The sequence below is a fragment of the Rhinolophus sinicus genome, chromosome 14 (assembly GCF_057876585.1).
Source record: "Rhinolophus sinicus isolate RSI-liver-muscle chromosome 14, RSI-T2T, whole genome shotgun sequence".
Lineage (NCBI taxonomy): Eukaryota > Metazoa > Chordata > Mammalia > Chiroptera > Rhinolophidae > Rhinolophus > Rhinolophus sinicus.
In genome coordinates, this window is record NC_142514.1 from 48498581 (window position 1) to 48516461 (window position 17881).

A 17881-nucleotide genomic window follows, 5' to 3' on the forward strand; every position below is an offset into this window, starting at 1 on the left:
ACTCTGTCCCTGGTTCTACTTTTTAAGTATGGCTTCTGCACCTGCCCATTCATCTCCTTTCGTTCCTAACCATTTAAACATTTTCCTTACAGGTTCTCGCCAGCTTGCGAAGTGTGAGAAACAACTTCACTCTACTGACAAACCTGCATGGAACATCCAATAAGTAAGCATGGACTTTTTATGGAATTATGAATCCTTTCAACAAAGTCAAAACCACTGAACAGTACCAAAACAAAACAAAACAAAGAAAGAACGTAAAACAAAAAAACAACAAAAAGAAAACAAAACAAAAACAAAACTGTTGCCTGGAAATTTGCCATCCAAGCTAAGTTAGGCTACACAATGAAATTTGAAAATATGATGGCGTACCATCGTATTTTAGAATTAGTAAGATGTTAGAAATTAGTCTGGATCTTATTGATCTTTGTACCCTTAACACTTACTATACAATAGGAATTCAACAAATGAAATAATGAGATGAGGATTTTGTTGACTTTCGTATTTACTTTTTTGGAAAGTATGAATACTTCTCAGTAATAGCTATAAATTCTATTAAAATTCTTTTGGAATAGCTATTAATGAATTCAGGGATTCAAACTTGAGATTAAAAGTACCAAAAAGTTCAAGTCCCAGTTGCCTATTTTATAATAAGATATAAACAGATTCATGCAATTTGATGACTACGTGTGGGATGAGCTTCTCCTCTTCTCCCAACTAACTACATAATGCTGGTCATTTCAATGAACATTTCTGAACCCTTAGTCTCTTCATGTGTAAAACGAAGTGTTTGAACTTGATATTCCCGAAGCAACTTTCTCCTTAGAAATCATTTCAATCTATGAGTCTAAGTGTTATGCAGTTCACTGTCCAACATTTTAAAAGACCACCACAGGGCTTTTAGAAGGTCATAGAATCTGTGATCCTGGAATGGTCGGGCTGAAGGAGACCCTTGAAACCATTGATTCAACCTCTTTGTTTTATAGGAGGAGAAATCCAGGCTCTCTAGCAACTTGCTAACAGCTACACCGTAGGGTATAGATATACCAAGGCCAATTCCTAAATCTCCCAAGTTTTCCAGCCAGTATTGTCTACACAGCACCTAGTTTCTCTAGTCTTAGCTAAATTATTCATAGACTCTCTATTTTGATTTTATCCAAATTTTCAAAGGGTGGAATTGTTAAAAATGGAAGTAAACTCTGCTTTGAAAGCTTACTTTTTCTCTCTCTGTTCTATAGCTTGTTGCTGAGCCTCCTGTGAGAGCTCTGCATACCCTAATGGAGTCTCTCCTGTCTTTGGTCTCTCCTCTAAACTGTTGCCCAAACTGCCACCCGAGGGATTTTACCGCATGCTGTTTGACCTTGCCATTCTCCAGTTTGAAGCATTTCCGTGGTTCACTCTTACCACTAAGATAAAGTTTAAATGTGAACGATTGGCACCCAAGACACCTCATGATCCAACTTGTTAGTTTGATTGACAGATGGGTTTATATTTGATACAATATCCGCAAAAGCTGAAGGCTTGCCCAGCCTCTTTTGCAGTAGTACTCTCTGTTTATTCATTTATTAAGTAATTTACCCAACAAGTGTTTAGTTAGTACATGCTATTCATCCATCCATATATGTACGTCTTTAACAAATATTTATTGAGCACCCGCCTTGTACCAGGCACTGGTGATATAGCAGTGACCAAAACAGACAACTTCTCTGCCCTTTCAGGGCTCCCATTCCAACAGGAAGCACCAAGGCCTTCAGTGAGGAACCCTCAGAGCAGGTCTCTGGCCCCAGGAGATCACAGTCCAACAACTGTGGTCTGCGTGTTCCCGGCATGTTCTACTCTCCATCCTGATCATGGACTTACTGTTCTGTCTTCCTAACATGTCTCTCTCCAACCTGCCGTAACTTGCCTGATGAAATCCTGCTTGTCTTTTCTAACTCATCTCTAGTATCACCTTCACCAGGGTGCTTTCCCTGACCCCACTGAGGCTACCTGAGCGCCCCGCAGTGGCCCTCGAAAACCCTGCCAACCTTATCACACCATTTATGGATCTCTGTTCCCCCTTAGACAATATGCCCCTTGAGGCCCCTTGAGAATTACATTTGCTTTTCCTTGAATTTCTTCCAAGACTTAGAATCCCTGACACCTAGTGAGTGCTCCATAAATATTTATCATACATATAAATTTCTCAATAAGTAATTATTGGAGAAAGACCACCAATTATTTAGAAAATTACTTTTTTGGAGTGATCCCTTCCCTGTGCTTACCTTCTTTTCTTTACAGAGTATAGCCACTAGAACCATACTTACTGGTTTCATAATTCAATTCTACCACTTGAAAATTATATGGCTTAGGCAAATTAATTAACCTCTCTATATCTTGGTTTCCCATTCCGTAAAATAGGGTTGTTCTGAGGATTAAATATGTTGATAGTTGTGAAGCATTTATAACAACATCTAGCACATGGTAGATGCTCAATAAATGGGAGCTATTACATTGATAGTTACATTTCTTTCACTGAATCCAGAAACTATGCAACACTTCGGTGATTTCACATCCATTATCTCAGTTTCAATCACCGTAAATGATATTCATGACAGATATTGTTTCCCCCACTCTATGGATAAGGAAACACAGCTCAGGGAGATTAAATGATTTGTATAAGAACCTACCACTTCTGGGGAATATCAGAGTCATATCTGAAACCTGGTATCCTGAATCTTATTACAGTGCTCTTTCCATTCACTACTCCTGTTAAATCTTTGGGACTATGGGAAGACATTTCTGAAGGCTGTGGAACAGAGAGTCATTTAGGAAGAACTTATGGAATAGATGAAGGTCAGAGAGCCTGACGGCAGAGACATGAGCTATGAGAGTGTTTTCAGAAATTTAAATTGAGGAGGGGAGGTCTGTACCAAGGCAATGAAGGTTGGAATTGGGAAGGAAGGGATTTTAATAAGAACATTTTTCAAAGGCTTCTTACAAAGCAGGACTCAAGATCACTACATTAAATAGCTCCAGGGGCAAGAGTTGTGGGGCAGGGGAAATTGGAGGCACGTTTCAGTTACTGGTTTCTTACCATGGGTCTTGGAAGTTCGTCCTCTGGTAGTAGTCTTGGGGACTTTCAGCCTAACCCTGCTGATTAATAGGCTACGTCATCTGAAGCTACTTTTTTTGCAAATTAGGTCTTTCCAGAGCCTTAAGTGTTTTGATCCACATGAACCTTCGGGAACTGAGTATCCTCAGACCATAATTGCCATATTCAGAGCTGACCCAGAGCCCAGTCTCACATGCTGGCTGAAGACCATCTCCCAAATCATGGCCCTTTGTGTCATCTTTGGTCCAGACCAAACCACACTCACCAAATAGATCTCCACCAGTAAGATAGTTGCATCTAATGATCTTTCTCAAATCCATACCCATATTTGTACAGAGTTGAGCCTCATATTGATTTCAAGTACTTCCTTGAAACCAACACCAACCAATAGAAGTTCAAGGCAGGGCACATCCACCACTAGAGCTTCACCAGAGTGTTGAGATTGCCTCAGTCCAGCCCAGGCTGAGAACTGAATGATGGGTTTCAGCTACCGATGGAGCAGCCCGTCAGGGGCAGAGTAGAAAAGTGGAAAATTGAATGCACTCCATTCTATTCCTAGATAGGCAATACCCTCAAGCAGATAAAGAAAACTGAAGACAAGAATATCTGCCAGGAATGGATCTACTCTATGGAGAGCAGTTTTCTCCCCACATATTCACTTAAGAGCTGAAACTGAGATTTATGGAACTCAAAAGTTTCTTTCCTGGATCTCTGTCTTGGGTTCCAGGGTGCCACTAATTGCCTTGAGTGTAACATTTAAGCAGTAATTACGTCCTTGGAGTGGTTTTCATGAGACATCTGGATAGTGTGGTTTAGGATATGAAAAGGAACTCCCACATAGAACTATGCTTCTCATAAGTCAAGATTTCCTTTATCTTTTGGCTCTTTGCTCTGCATGAAAGCAGTCCATTGTCTGCCTGAGCTTTACCACCCAAAGGCTGAAAATCTCGGAGTTCCTGTTGAGGTGATTTCCTTGCACTTCCATGAAATGTTCCATTGAGGAATGCTTGATTGGGCCTGTTATTTCTTGGCTTCAAATTAAACCCTATATTTCCTTTGTCCCAGGAGTTAATTTTGAAAATATGGCTTTCATTTAGAGTTGTTAATTTAGATAAGCATCCCTAAAGCACTTACTGGCTTCAAAGAGACTGGTGGCGAAATCACATGGGTGCGTGGGAGTGTCTGCCATTCAGCAGTCTGATAATCAGGGGACAGAGCTGGGAGCAAAGCGATATCCTCCGTCATTCAGCTGGGTCATCAACGTCACAGATATCACTGGTGGCTAGCAGGAAATCATGCAACATCTCTGTATTAACATTACTCTAGGCATAACTCAATCAACATGTATGCAATCTTTCAGAAAGAATTAATGACCACTTAATTTTTTTTCAGTGTATATCTGAGGTGTCTTTCATTGCTTTATGTATTTTGGCATGGGATTTAAATTAGCTGAAAATAATAAAATTTTAAATATTCGGAGTGGGAAAGAACCTAGCCAAATTTTCTCAAGAATAAGTGAGGAAATATATGTAAAACCCCTCACATAGGACCTGGCACATTGTAAATTGGCAGTAAATGTGAGCTGTGGCCTGCTCTCCCCAAGGGAGGAAGAAATGAAGAGGTTGGGTGGGTTGCCCAGGGCTATACAGTTGGAAGAAGCCAGAGCCAGGATTAGCATTCCTGACTTTTTTTTCATAGTCCAGTTCTTTCTCCACTGTGCTATTCGGGGCTGGAAAGTATTCACTACTGCGGCCTTATTATTTTCCCTAGTAATGTCACAGTCTCCGGCAATCCAGGCATATAACTTCTCATGATTCTTCCATAAGTTAGGGACCACTGGAAACTGGGCAACCAACGCCACTTTCTTCTGGCACTCACCATTTTCTCATTGGCACTCTCATACCCTCTAAGCCCTAATGCAGCTTCCAGAAGTCATTTAAAAGGTATCAATTTCATTCATTTAAAATGTCTTCAGCCTCTTTGCACCAGTTCTAAGTGATAAACCAAATAAACAGAGTCCATGCTTTTCCAAAGCTTATATACACAGATGCTTGTCTGAATTAACTCTAAAGAAAAGCTATATTTTCAAAGTTAACTCCTGGGACAAAGGAATTTATATAATTTTTATACTTTTCAAAAAGTCATTGGGAGAATTGGGTGCTATGAGTAGCGATGATACTAAGAGCTATGCCATTAAGGAAGCAGACATTTCCAACTTTTAGGGTCTCTTGGTTCAATGTCTCCTTTTACTGAAGCCTTCTTTGGAACTCAGGAAGATAGGGAAAATAAAATTGTTAAAAACATATTATTAATCGAATGAATACATAATGGATACCTATATCATACCAAATATTTAGCTGATTCCAAGGTTTCAAAGATAAACGAGGTGCAATCTTTGCTTAAATATCTTACAGGTGACTTGAGAAGACAGACAGGAAAGTGGGAATTTCAGTCTAGCATAAGCAATCTATGATGGGACAAGCATAGGACACTACCAGTAGCGCAGACAAGAACCACACACAGGAGGGAAGACTTTCCTGAGGAGGTGATGCCTAAACTGAGTCCTAGAACGTGTGAAGGAGTTTGCCACTTAAAGAAGCGGGGGAAAGTGTTCAGCTGAGCAAAACATACTCAAGAGCTCGGCCACATGAGTGTGTGCTGTGCGTGAGGAATACGTGAGGAATAGCCGATAATATGTAGGACCAAGATACTATAGGAAAAAGGAAACCAGATAAAACATTCATATGGTATTTAGCTCATCAAATCATTTTCACATCAATGGTTCATTCAATCAACAGTTCACCTATATTTATAGAGTTTCTACAATTTGTGAGGCAAGTTGGTGGGTCCTGTAGAGGTTACATAGAAAGGATCAGAATTGAATCCTACCATGAATGGGCCACAGATTAGTGGTTGGGATAATACATGCTCATATGAGGTTAACATGAGGAAATAACCCTAAAGGTACAAATAAAGCCCCATGAGAGATTAGAGGGAAGATCATTTTTAGCTAAGAGGATGGCATTCCTTGGAGAAGATGGCATTTAACCTTTACAAGTATGATTCTGACACCAATTACAATGCATGGGTTCCCCCACCCCTACATCCAAGCAATTCTCTGTTATACCAGTATTCAGCTCAGGTCTGATAGCATTTACCTGGAGACAGCGTCAGATCCCACAAGTTAAGGGCTCAGTCCTATAAGACTCTCCCTACTCCCATTTCAGATGCCAATCACAAGTGTAGGTTGCACTTCTACTGATCAACTTGCTCTAGATCAGAGGTTCCAAGGACTCCCTCTTTGGGGCTAATTAATTTGCTAGAGTGGCTCACAGAACTCAAAATATTTTACTTACTAAATTACTGGTTTATTACAAAAGGATATAGATGACACAGGAACGACCAGAGAGAAGAGCTGCACAGGGCAAGGTATGGGAGAAGGAGGGCTTCCTTGCTCTTTGAGCATGCCACGCTAGCATTTCCGCGTCTGCACCAACCAAGACCCGTGGGGTTCTCATGAAGGCTTCATTACAAACAGACACCTGATGAAATCATTGGTCATTGGTGATTGAATTCAATCTCCAGCCCCTTTCCCTTTCCCTGAGGGCCTGGGTGGGGCTGAAAGTTTCAACCCTCTATTCACACCGTTGGTGTCCCTGGCAACCAGTCCCAGGGAATTTCCAAAAGTCACCTCATTAACGTAACAAAAATCACCTTTCTCACTCTCCTTACTTAGGAAATTCCAGGGGTTTTAGGAGTTTTTTTGCCAGGAACAGGAGGAAGACCACGCACGTATGTGTGTCTTATTATAAATCACAGAAGTATAGATGATATTTAGACACATGGATTTGTGCAGGGAGAGCTTTTCTTTCAGAGGAATGGCTTGAGCAGTGCCAGGAGAGGGCTAGCACGTGTTCAAGGGGAAAAAAAGGGATGAGGTTTGGCCTTGACAATGTATGCCTTCCTTCCTTCCTTCCTTCCTTCTTCCTTCCTTCCTTCCTTCCTTCCTTCCTTCCTTCCTTCCTTCCTTCCTTCCTTCCTTCCTTCCTTCTTTCCTTCTTCTTCTTTTTCCCTCCTCCTCCTCTTCTTCTTCTTCTTCCTCCTCCTCCTCCTCCTCCTCCTCCTTCTTTCTCTCATTCTTGCTTTCTCCCCTTTCTTTCTTCAATAAGTAGTTACTGAGTGCTTGGCATATGAAAGACCACCCTGGATTTTAAGGATCCAGTAGTGAACAAGTTGTTCCCCTGCTCAAATAAAGTTTACATTTAAAGTAAGGAGTTCTATATTGAAAGCTAATTAGACAGTGCCTGTTTTAATTACAATTTTAAAGTGCTACTAAGGTGAAGTACAAGATGCATAAAAGCAAACAGCCAGTCAGCGGTTTGAAATAAAATGTCAGGAAGGGAGGAATTCTGAGAGATAAGCTCGGAAAGGTATGTTGACGCCAAAGAGCAAAGGACTTTGAATGCCAGGCTAAGGAGTTTGGGATTTACTCTCTTAATTTTTCTGAAAAAGAGCCTTCAGTATTAGTATAGATGTTGTCAGCAGATTGGAAACTGGAAAGAACATGTACTTTGGATTCCGAAAGACTTAGCTTGGACTCCCAACCATGCCTGTTATAAACCACATGTGCTTCATTTCAACATGTGTCTTAACCGCTCTGAGCTTCAGTTGCCTTACCCTTCAAATGAGATGATAATAGATAATAATAGATGATAGATAATAGTAGCTCCCAATAGAAGCTAAGATGTACTTAGCACAGCGCCTAGCAGAGCAAAGCAATCATTGGATGTCAATTTCCCTTCCCTTGTTACACATGAAAATTTCATGCCACAGAAAGTTGAGAAGTACCTGGCCTCGGCTTGCCTTGCTAGTAAATGAATGGTAGATGTGAAACCTGTCTGTCAGACCCTGCAGCGATCAGGTATAATTATCTAGACACTAGGCTGCCCCTAAGGAACCAAAAATGGATGTGGAGCACTTAATAAAAACCTAGGAAAATAACTGTGGTCACACCTGTAGGGAGACCCTTCTTTCCCAATACCTTGCAGGCCATTCTTTATCATTCAGAATTTGGCTTCCTTCCCAAACTTGCCTATACATCAAAATTCACAGAGAAATAAAAAGTTACAGATTCCCAGGCTTCATTCCAGATATACTGAAATAGACTTTCCAGGCATGGGAAAGGGAATCACATTTGTAATAGTTCCCCAAGTTAGTCAGATATCTTCTATGTTTCGAGACCCACTGGCCTAGAGTCCCACTCTCTTGCTTGTTGCTAATATCCTGTTGATCTTCAGTGGGACAGAGAGCTCACTCTGCTAGTCAGTAGTCCTGAAAACGTGGCTCCCAGCATCAGCACCACCTGGGCACTAGTTAGAATACAAACTCTCAAGCCCACCCCAGGCTGACTGAATCAGAAACCCTGGGGGTAGTTTCCACAATGTGTCTTCATAAGCCTCGAGGCGATTCTGATGTACCCTTCAAGTTTGAAGGCTATTGCTCTGTACTATTTTGGGGAGGTTCTCTGGCAATGCACTGGGAATCCAGGAGAGTCTGGTAGTTCCACAAAGCATAAGAAGAATGGTGAGATCAGCAACAGATGTGGGGGAGAAGGGGGTGCAGGGAGGAGATAAAGAAGAAAGAAAAGATGGAGCCCTAGTATTGTGGAGCATGAGTTTATTTGTTTCATTTCATTCTTGACATTAGTAGGTTGTTGTGATGTAGAATAGTGCCCAGTTCCTCTATGAAAAGACCATTACATAAAATAAGCAACCTGGATTACTGTTCCTAGTGGCTGTGTGACCTTTGGCAAGAGAAAAGTCTCTCGGGTCCTCAGTTTCCTGAGGTGCAAAAATGAGAGGTGTGGACTGGTCGATCTCTAAGGACTCCTCTGGCTGTAACTTTCTACAGCACTGCCCAAAGGAGCTGGAATTCACTCTTAACATTTGGTGTCATTCCTGAACAAGGATATCCTCTTCTGGGGGCCTCCTGGAACAGGGAAACCACAAACAGAGGGGCTAGTTAGCGACCTGGAGTAAACGACTTCCTTCCTAGAGTGTTGGAGCATCCAGGAAGCTGTGCATAGGGAAATTCCAGGCCATCTGGATGTGAGAGAATTGCAGTCATCTACCCCTGTTACAGTAGCCTGCCTTCCGGAGGTAGCATTATGTCACTGGATAGCTCACTGTGGCCTGGAAAACTCCTCAGTGATCATGGGGATGCAGGGAGAGAATATTCAGACAAAGACTCAGGTCTTCTTTTCTCTCTATCTCCACAGGAGGTCCCCAGCCACTAGTCAGCCTCCTGTCTCCAGAGTCAACCTGCAAGGTAAGCCAAGTCCTGGCCTGTCTCCATATTTCAGAATATTGAATGTGCCTCTTATTCAGAACCTTTTTAAGAATGATAGCATTTGTTTGCATATCATGGCCCTCAAAATTATGTCTCTTGGTGACTTTTTTCAAAGACATTCTGAAGCTTTACTTCGTTCTGTGTGAAACCCAATGAAAAGCAGTGTTAAATTCTTTTCACGTCATGTGTATGCCCAGGCTTTCAGAATGTGATGCGTGAGTGCTAATGCTGCTTCCCAGTACAGGAGCAGGAGGCAGAACTGTAACCATCGTGCAACTTGACCTCAGCTTGTTCTGCCCCGGTGAACTCCAGGAGAGCTAATCTCAAAGCCCCCCAGCCCCCAGGTGCCCCCATGTGGGCCTCAGGGCCCCACAGGCTATGTTTGTGGTTTTCCTTTTAGCGTCATCTATAGATCCCACTTGAATCTACATCCTTTCCAGGTGTGAAACCAAAACGCCTCTCCAGGTCACAAATCATTTCTTTTGGAGGTCATCCAATTTCATTTCTCAAAGGTGTTTTAAAGAAACCCAACCTCCCATCTTTCAGGACTGTGCCTATGCTTTTCATGGAGAGTTGAGAGCTGTGTGCAGAGACGAAGGGCTACTTTGAAGGAGCAACATGGAGATGTGTAGAACATAAATTTTTCTTGACATAAGATACAACCAGTTAGATGACATTTTTAAAAGTGTAAAATGGAGTTTTTCCCCTTGACCCTGATCCCACTAGTGTAGCAGTGGTCTTGAGTAAAACCACACGAGAAACAAATAAGATGAACTCATAGTGAGATCGCCTAATACCTAACGAGCGTTGCCTTTCTACACTTCTGTTTTCAGCATGCTCTTAGCTTCGCTTTATACTCATGATCTTCCTTGCTTGGAAGTTGTGTTCTCATATTGGTATCATGGCCATAAGTATAGTGGAAATAATACAAAAGCCCAACCTTTAAAAGAAGGACACAAAGGCAGTAGTTTCCATTGGTGTGTTGGCTTCTGAAGTATTTATCATACGAGCTTTCAAAAATATTTCTATGAGAAAAAGGTTGAGAACAAGAATCGAAGTAACAGGAAGATACTGAGTAAAGACGATTTTACCTCTAGAGCTGCATGATATGAAATAGAGAGAAGCAAATAATACTATATCTATGGACTTGAAAAACCTAGTGTGCTGATGTACTGTTTCCTTTAGAAGTTTATAAAAAGAAACTGGATAAAGTGTTTTAACATAAAACTGGTGTTCCACACTTGGATCAAAGGAGATGGTTTTGGAACTGCTATCATTTTGTCATGCTGGCCTACCAGTGAGATGCTTTTGTTCACATTTCAGGTAGTCCAATGTGTTATGATACACCCTAAATTTGAATCACTTTGAATATTTAAACTATGTTTTCTTCTTGTTGTAATAAGTGCTGACAAACATTAGGAGAAATGGGATATTTATGGTTCGATAAATTAGCTCATTAATGAAAGATGCCGTTGGAAAGATCATTTTGTGATTATTGGCACAGTAACTGCAGCTTGGCAACTGGCGTCTTTTGCTCAATTCTTTTAAAACAATGGAGCAAAGAAATGACAATACCACTTAGGCAATTTGTTTTTGTCTGCCTTTGTGACAAACTACAAAAATTCTGGCTTTTCATTGGGAAGAGAATGTAGCGATATCAATTATTACGTAATTAGAGGTTTCAAAATCTTCTTAACGCTTAACCACAGTCAAAAAAAAAAAAGAAAAAAAGGAAGGAGGACACACACATCCTGTGTTTTGTTCTTATTATCAGCTTAAATAAGTCAGGCAGATTTTTCCTGTTATTTTAATATTTATCAGCATATGACAAAGAGGTGTGTTTAAATAGAAACTTTAAAGGGGAATGAAAAATAAGTGGCTCAGAGTGAACAAAATTGAAAGCTAGAGTGAGGCTTTAAAAGGTGATTTTTCTTGATAATAAGATAAGTTTTTCATTTATTATTTGAATCAAGGTCTAAGATAAAAGATACAAAGAAACCTACAATAATTTACACAGATTTAACAACAAGCCAGTTTGTAGGAAAGCCTCACTGACTTAGGTAACTATATTCTTGTGTAAAGTACTAAGTTTCAGAGAGAGAGAGAGAGGAAAGGCAATTCTTTTAAAAAGGCTTTTGAAAATGCATCTAAATGAAGGAAATGAAATTTATTTTAAAAACTACTTGTCAGAACCATGGTTAAATCGATACATTTGCTCTTACAGATTGATCATTAACTGGGATAATTCATGGGGAAATCAAAGCAAATCTCTCAATCTGTAATACCATCCTTCTCACTGTTTAACCAAAATTATGTTTTTTGGCTCTCATGATACAGCACAAATTCCCCTCCTCTGCAGAGACATCCTCATTTTCTAGAAAATCAATGTAATTGCTCTTTTTTTGTGCTATGGCAACAATTCCCGTTTAAGATATACCGTAATTCATGGCTTGCATTTCTCCTCCATGAGACCTCCGTGAGGGCAGTCGGTGGACCTTATTCATCTCTTTATCATTTCAAGTGTTTTACGTTATTTTCACATAGTAGGAAGACCATCCATGGTGACTAGACCAGGAGAACTACATAAAGGTTGGGGACTTTCTCTTAAGGAAAATGCTCACAAATTAAAATTTAATATGGGTCAGTATTTTTATCTCTATAGCTATGAAAAATATTCAATTGTGTGTTTTTTTGGTTTTTGTTTTGTTTTACTATTAAACATCAGTTATTGCACTGAATTTAAAAGGGGTTTGGAACACACTCTATAACTGTTTAAATATATTAGTGTGGTTCATATAGGTTTTAAACACAAAAAGTTAAATCTAAAAAGTTGGGATTTTGCACTTTGAGCGGGAAAGCCAGAGTAAAGTAATAGAGAATTTAAAACCCAGAAAGTAGAGCAAAGCAGCAATCATGTGCTCCTAGGTTAAGGTGAACCATGCAGAAATCCTGCTGTGGGCTATTGAAAATGCTAACGATGGGCAATTCAATGAGCATCTCAATTTTTGTTACATTTTGCCTTTTCACACGAGTGAATAGCAGGCCTTTTCTACATGATGCTTAAGGAGTAGAACAAAACTGGAAAGATACAAAAGAAAGAACACTCCAAACCAAGGCAAGAATTTGGGTTCTACACACTCAAACTGGAAAACTGAAGTATTTCTCAGGATTTCAGACCCCAAAACTATTTTCAACAGAAAAAAAAAAAAAATTAGATAATTGAAAAAAATCAATGTGTGTGTGTGTACGAGTAAGGGTGTGAGTGTGTATGTGATGTGTGTGTGGTGTGTGCATATGCGTGTATAGGGTACTTGTCACGCTGTGTCCACCCATCCTATCTATCCCTTGCTTTTACATGCATTTCAGTAGTAATTACAGGTATGTCATGAAAGTGAGGATTTACTGAAAGGGTCTGTTATCAAGTGTTCACTGCCTTTACAAAATGATTCTTTACAAAAAGATAGAGACGTGTTTCTTTTAATGTCTAGCACTTCTGATTCATATAAATGTGACTTGATTTGTAATAATATGTGTCATATAGCCAACATTTTGGCAGTCATATTGATGTGTAAGGAGAGATGTTCTATGCTCATTTTCTTCCTCCAAAATTTGCCAACAAACGTATTGAGCAAGAGCATCACTAATGTCACAGATTAGATGTTATGAAGAACAACACCCAAGTCCATGGGTCATTGGAAATGACAGCAAACCATGTCAAGAAGATGACTAGGCAATTGCCTTAAGGACTTCTGGCCAGACTGCTGCAGACCCAAAAAAGTCTCTCCCAGCCTGACTCTCCACAACCCTGATTGATGGTAGTTTTCGACACCAGTCTTAGACGTATTTCAAGAAAAGTCTGTGTGTAGAAAAATAGGATAATCTAGGGCTTTCCAGTATGCCTGACATAGGTTAACTGAAGTGAGAAACAGACTTAATTTTTTTCAGAGCTCATGGAAATCTATTTCTTTTATTATGTGTCCAGGCCATTCTGGGGAGGAAATGACTCTTTACTGGTTGATAAAACAGAAAAAGAGACTTTCTCCTAAGAAGGCCTATTTCTCAGTATGAGTTCCTCCCAAATCTTTACTTTAATTATGAATATTCCCCTGGAGGTTTATGGGGGTGTGGCAGATGCAGGGTCTGTTCGAGGAGTAGACAAGGGGCTCAGTGAGTTGTCTTGGATTCTAAGAAATTCAGAAAGTCATGACATTGATTCAGGTCTCATTCTTGGCCAGAGTTTCCAGGGCCTAGGATGAGAGATAGACTGTGTATGCACAAGCACTGGTCTCTCTGAGAACCACTGCAACGGCCTGAAAGCTGAGCTGTGTCCCATGACTGGCAATGAAGCCCACATAGGCAGAACATTTGCTTGGTTTCTACATTAAGCAAGAACTGTCAGGCGGGATTGCAACACTTACGGACAAACACGAATAAAATCAATCTTGTTACAAAGTCTGTGGCCATTCATGACAAAGAAGAGATTGGAGGAAATTTAAAAAAAAAAAAAAGAAGAAGAAAGGAAAGGAAAAAAAGAAGACAAAACTAGAAATATCAGATTACTTTTTCTTCAGTATTCTGAATGTCGTGTGGCCTGAATTATTAGAATAATTGCCTTCATTACTCCCCTTGAGTTTTTAGGCAACTTATGGACAAAACAATAGGACAAATGCACTTGAAAAGCCCTGGTAATTCTGAGAATAATTCCCCAATGGTTGTAAGAATTGCTTTTGTCTAAAATAGCATCCTTGTGAAAGTTTACCCCAGAGCATCAACATTGAGCTATTTATATTGATTTGCAATTATTTCATATAGATGTCTAAAATTAAGTATGGGTAATTACAAAAATATTGACAAGTCAACATAAGTGCAAATAGTTAAAATGGTACCCTCGAGCAAACATTGCCAAAAATAAAGCCCTGCTCGTTAATGGCTATTTCGCCAGTTCAAAATTAATTTCTAAATTTAGTGTGAATGTTTCTTCGTATTAAATAAAACCAATGAGACCAGCAGCAGCTAATCTCTCACTTGCTGCCTAAAGAGTTAAGTTCGTTCCACGTTTACTCCACTTCATGTTTTTGTACTGCTGAGAAACACCATCCACCCACCCCCCTCTGAAAGTTGGAATCATGCATGTTAGTAAGTATTTGAGTTATGCTATTGACGTCAATGGAGTCATTAAATAGATTGCTGGCCCTCCCAGAGGCAAATCACTGCCAGGGACCTAGATACAGACGCGTTTTTTACAAAGACAACCATCAGGTTTTGCTATAGCTGCAAGCCAGAGAAAGGGAAAAGTTTATATTGTAGCAGACCTATCTCCAAACACAGTTTCTTTCTTTCTTTTGCATTTTAGTTCCGGCCTTTCTTTCTGTTTGGTTACAGTAGGCTCAGGCAGATGCCCAGATATGGTTACCTCAATGTTCTGTGCGCAAAAGCATCTCCTGTAATTGAGACCGTGAAGGGTGACACCTTTAGCTCTACACAGCCCATCTTGATGTTTACTTGATGGCATAAATTGTCTAAGCAAGTCATTATTGTCTGCCAGTAAGGCTGTGTTTGATGTATAGTTCTCTGAATAAACAGTTTCTTCCACACACACACACACACACACACACACACACACACACACACACAATTTTGTCCTTCCTGCCACTTCTGTGGGGCTTGTCTGCACCCCTTCTATATGAATTCACCTTTATTCAGCCTGCACTGTGCTAAGGCACCCGGGCTCTGAAGCAAAGGGTGGAGAGGGAGACTAGGGAGAAAGATTCACTTCTCTCAGCCGCCTCATCTGCAGAGCTCCCGCAGGAGGCAGGAGGCTGGCCACGTGCCTGTGTCCTCCCAAACCCCAGCTGCTGCCTGCCTCAAGCCTGGTCATGCAGCTCCCAGGCGTGTCAGAGAGAGCCCTCAGGAATCATCTGTCCCTTTCTGGTTAGTCTTGACAGCTTTATTTACCTGGACAGCCCCAGGAGTCAGAGGTCACCTCAACCTGGACTCTTCCGCCTCCCAGGCTCATAGTTAGGGAGCCATCTTGAACAGACTGACAGCTTGCTTCAGATCTGGTTGTCAGAATCCACCATATTGCCTTTAGCACTCATCTCCTTCTCCGACCCCCATTCCTTTACTCCCTACACTCCCACTTCCTTATCAGTAAGTGTATATCCAAACGCCAGATACGTGACCTCTCTGATAACCTCTTTTGGTTCATCTGGAGGCCCACATCCATCTCCCCTTCACCATTGCTCCTTATCCCATATTCCTGGCTTTGCGTAGTGGCTTCCCCGTTCACCCCTTTATCTCTCTTGTCACCTCCCACAGCCAAGTCTTCTAGTTATGATTTATGTTATTTTCTTAGTTGGCTGTCCTTTGCCTCCAGGATAAGAGCCCCACTTCTTACCAGATATGCAAAGTCCTCCAGAATTCTCCTGATTTATTCCTTGCCCTCATCTCCTACTTTATCCCCTGCCCGCATGCACAGCTGGTGGCAGAGGTGCACTGAACACACTGTCCCTCAAATGTGCCAGGCTCTTTGTGCCTCCTTGCCTTGCTTTGTGCATGCTGTTCCTCCTGCGTGGGCTGCTCTTTCCCGAAAACACCATCCACATATTCAGCTCAGGGATTCTTCTTACACTGTCGCTATGAACCAGTTCTTTATTCTCACTGATTCCTGGATTCTGAAGTCAGGATTAAACTAAATACATAGTCTCAATCCAGAGCCTGATAGGTAGGCCAAGCTCAGTAAATACTAGTTCCTTTACCCATCGCCACCTGGAAACGGCCTTTTCTCTCCTTCGACACCCAGTATGGATGGCGCCTTTTGGATGTGCTCCCTGCCACTCACCTAAAATTACTCTCGGTTATGATCTTAAGTATCTCGAAATCTCAGTTATGGTACTTGTCATCTTATGCTATAATTATTGATTTAATTTTCTCCCCTTGTAAACTAAGAGTGTCCCAAGTTCAAGTACTAATGCACTTTTAAAAATTTACCTCCAATTTGTAGCATCTGACCTGGAATAGTAGATGTTCAATAAATGCTTATGGAATGCGCAAATACAAATGAGTGTACGTCCATGCCTGAATCAGAAAGGCTTGGAAACTGAGGCTCATAGTAGGCTTTTTTTCAGGCTTGTCTAAGCACCTTCTAGCTCTGAGGTATGTACACAAGGTTGACATCCGTGGCTAATCTTGACTGCATGTGACTTTTCTTCACTTGAAGTGAACTCTTTGTTATCCATTACTTCAAGAGGAAGTGGCAGTGTTGAAAGAAATGAAAAAAGAAAAAATGACTGAATGTGACTAGCTTATCATACTGTCTTATGCTTTTAGTGCCTAGCAGTGCCTGACACAAAGTAGGTACTCAATCAGCATATTGAATTGAATGGGGTTGGGAATCTCGGGTCAATCCCTTGGACAAATTAGTCCTCTGAGATTCAGTTTCCTTATATGAAACTGTGCATTTTAATAGTCTATCTCATAAGATGGCTGTGAGGACTAAATGAGAAAAGCTATGTGTGTGGTTAAGACACACATAGTGGTTAAGAGTGAAGACTCTGGAGCCAGAGTGCTGGTCAAATCCCACCCCTTAGACACTGGGGACAAATTAGGACAAATTATTTACCCTCTACATGTCCCAATTACATCATCTCCAAAACTGGGAAGGCAATTGTACACACCGCATACGTTGGTTGTAAGGATTAAATATACAAACATATGGAGAGCACTTAGAAGAGCTCCTGGCACTTAGAAAATGTCAATCTTAGTATCGGTATGAATTGTGTTGTACAACCTACTTCCCACAGTACCCAGCACATACGTAGCAGGTGGTCAATGTGTGATAGCTGAGAGCCCAGGCCTGCCGGTATGAGCAGGGAACCAAAACAGAAAACCTTGTTGAGAGCTGTCTCAAGGGTCCTAATCTACTTCCTTTCCATAGTAAGACAAACTAGAAAGTCATCTTTCTTTGAATTTTAAGATTCTTTTCCCTTGATTGTAAAAATCTGATTATGTAAAAATAGATTTGGAACCGAAGGTAGGATTCTCCAGGCCATACAGGAAAAGCTAAGGGAGCTGTAGGGAGAAGGGAGCTGATACCAAATGTCAGAGGCCAGTGTAGAAGTATGGTTCTTTCTCTTCGAAACAGAGTGCAACCAAGAACACCCAGTTAGGATTCTGATAAACTGGATCTTCGTTCATTGAGGGTTTTCTTTGGCAGAAGCCTGAGAGGACTTTACTTTATGAGAGGGAATAATTACAGCTCTACAACTCATTACAGTTGTGTTTACATACAATGTGAGGGCTTGGCACACACCTGCACAGGCACAGGTTTTTCACCTCAGGGAGCTCAGCAGAGAGTAGTAGCCGCAGGAGCTGGTGCAGAGCTTCCCTTTAGAGAGAAGACAAAATCTACTACCAGCAGAGTCCAGCCTGGGGGAGGCCTTT

General features: G+C 41.0%; 1 protein-coding gene across 8 annotated transcripts in view; it reads left to right on the top strand.

Annotated features, from left to right (window-relative positions):
* The window catches only part of PDE4B (phosphodiesterase 4B), a 565055-nt gene that overhangs the window by 457057 nt on the left and 90117 nt on the right, over positions 1 to 17881 (top strand). For all 8 annotated transcript variants that reach the window (XM_074334882.2, XM_074334883.2, XM_074334879.2 and 5 more), the window contains 2 exons: positions 93 to 163; positions 9369 to 9418. In XM_074334882.2, coding sequence (XP_074190983.1) covers positions 93 to 163; positions 9369 to 9418 — 121 coding nt within the window. The remainder of the gene's footprint in view (positions 1 to 92; positions 164 to 9368; positions 9419 to 17881) is intronic.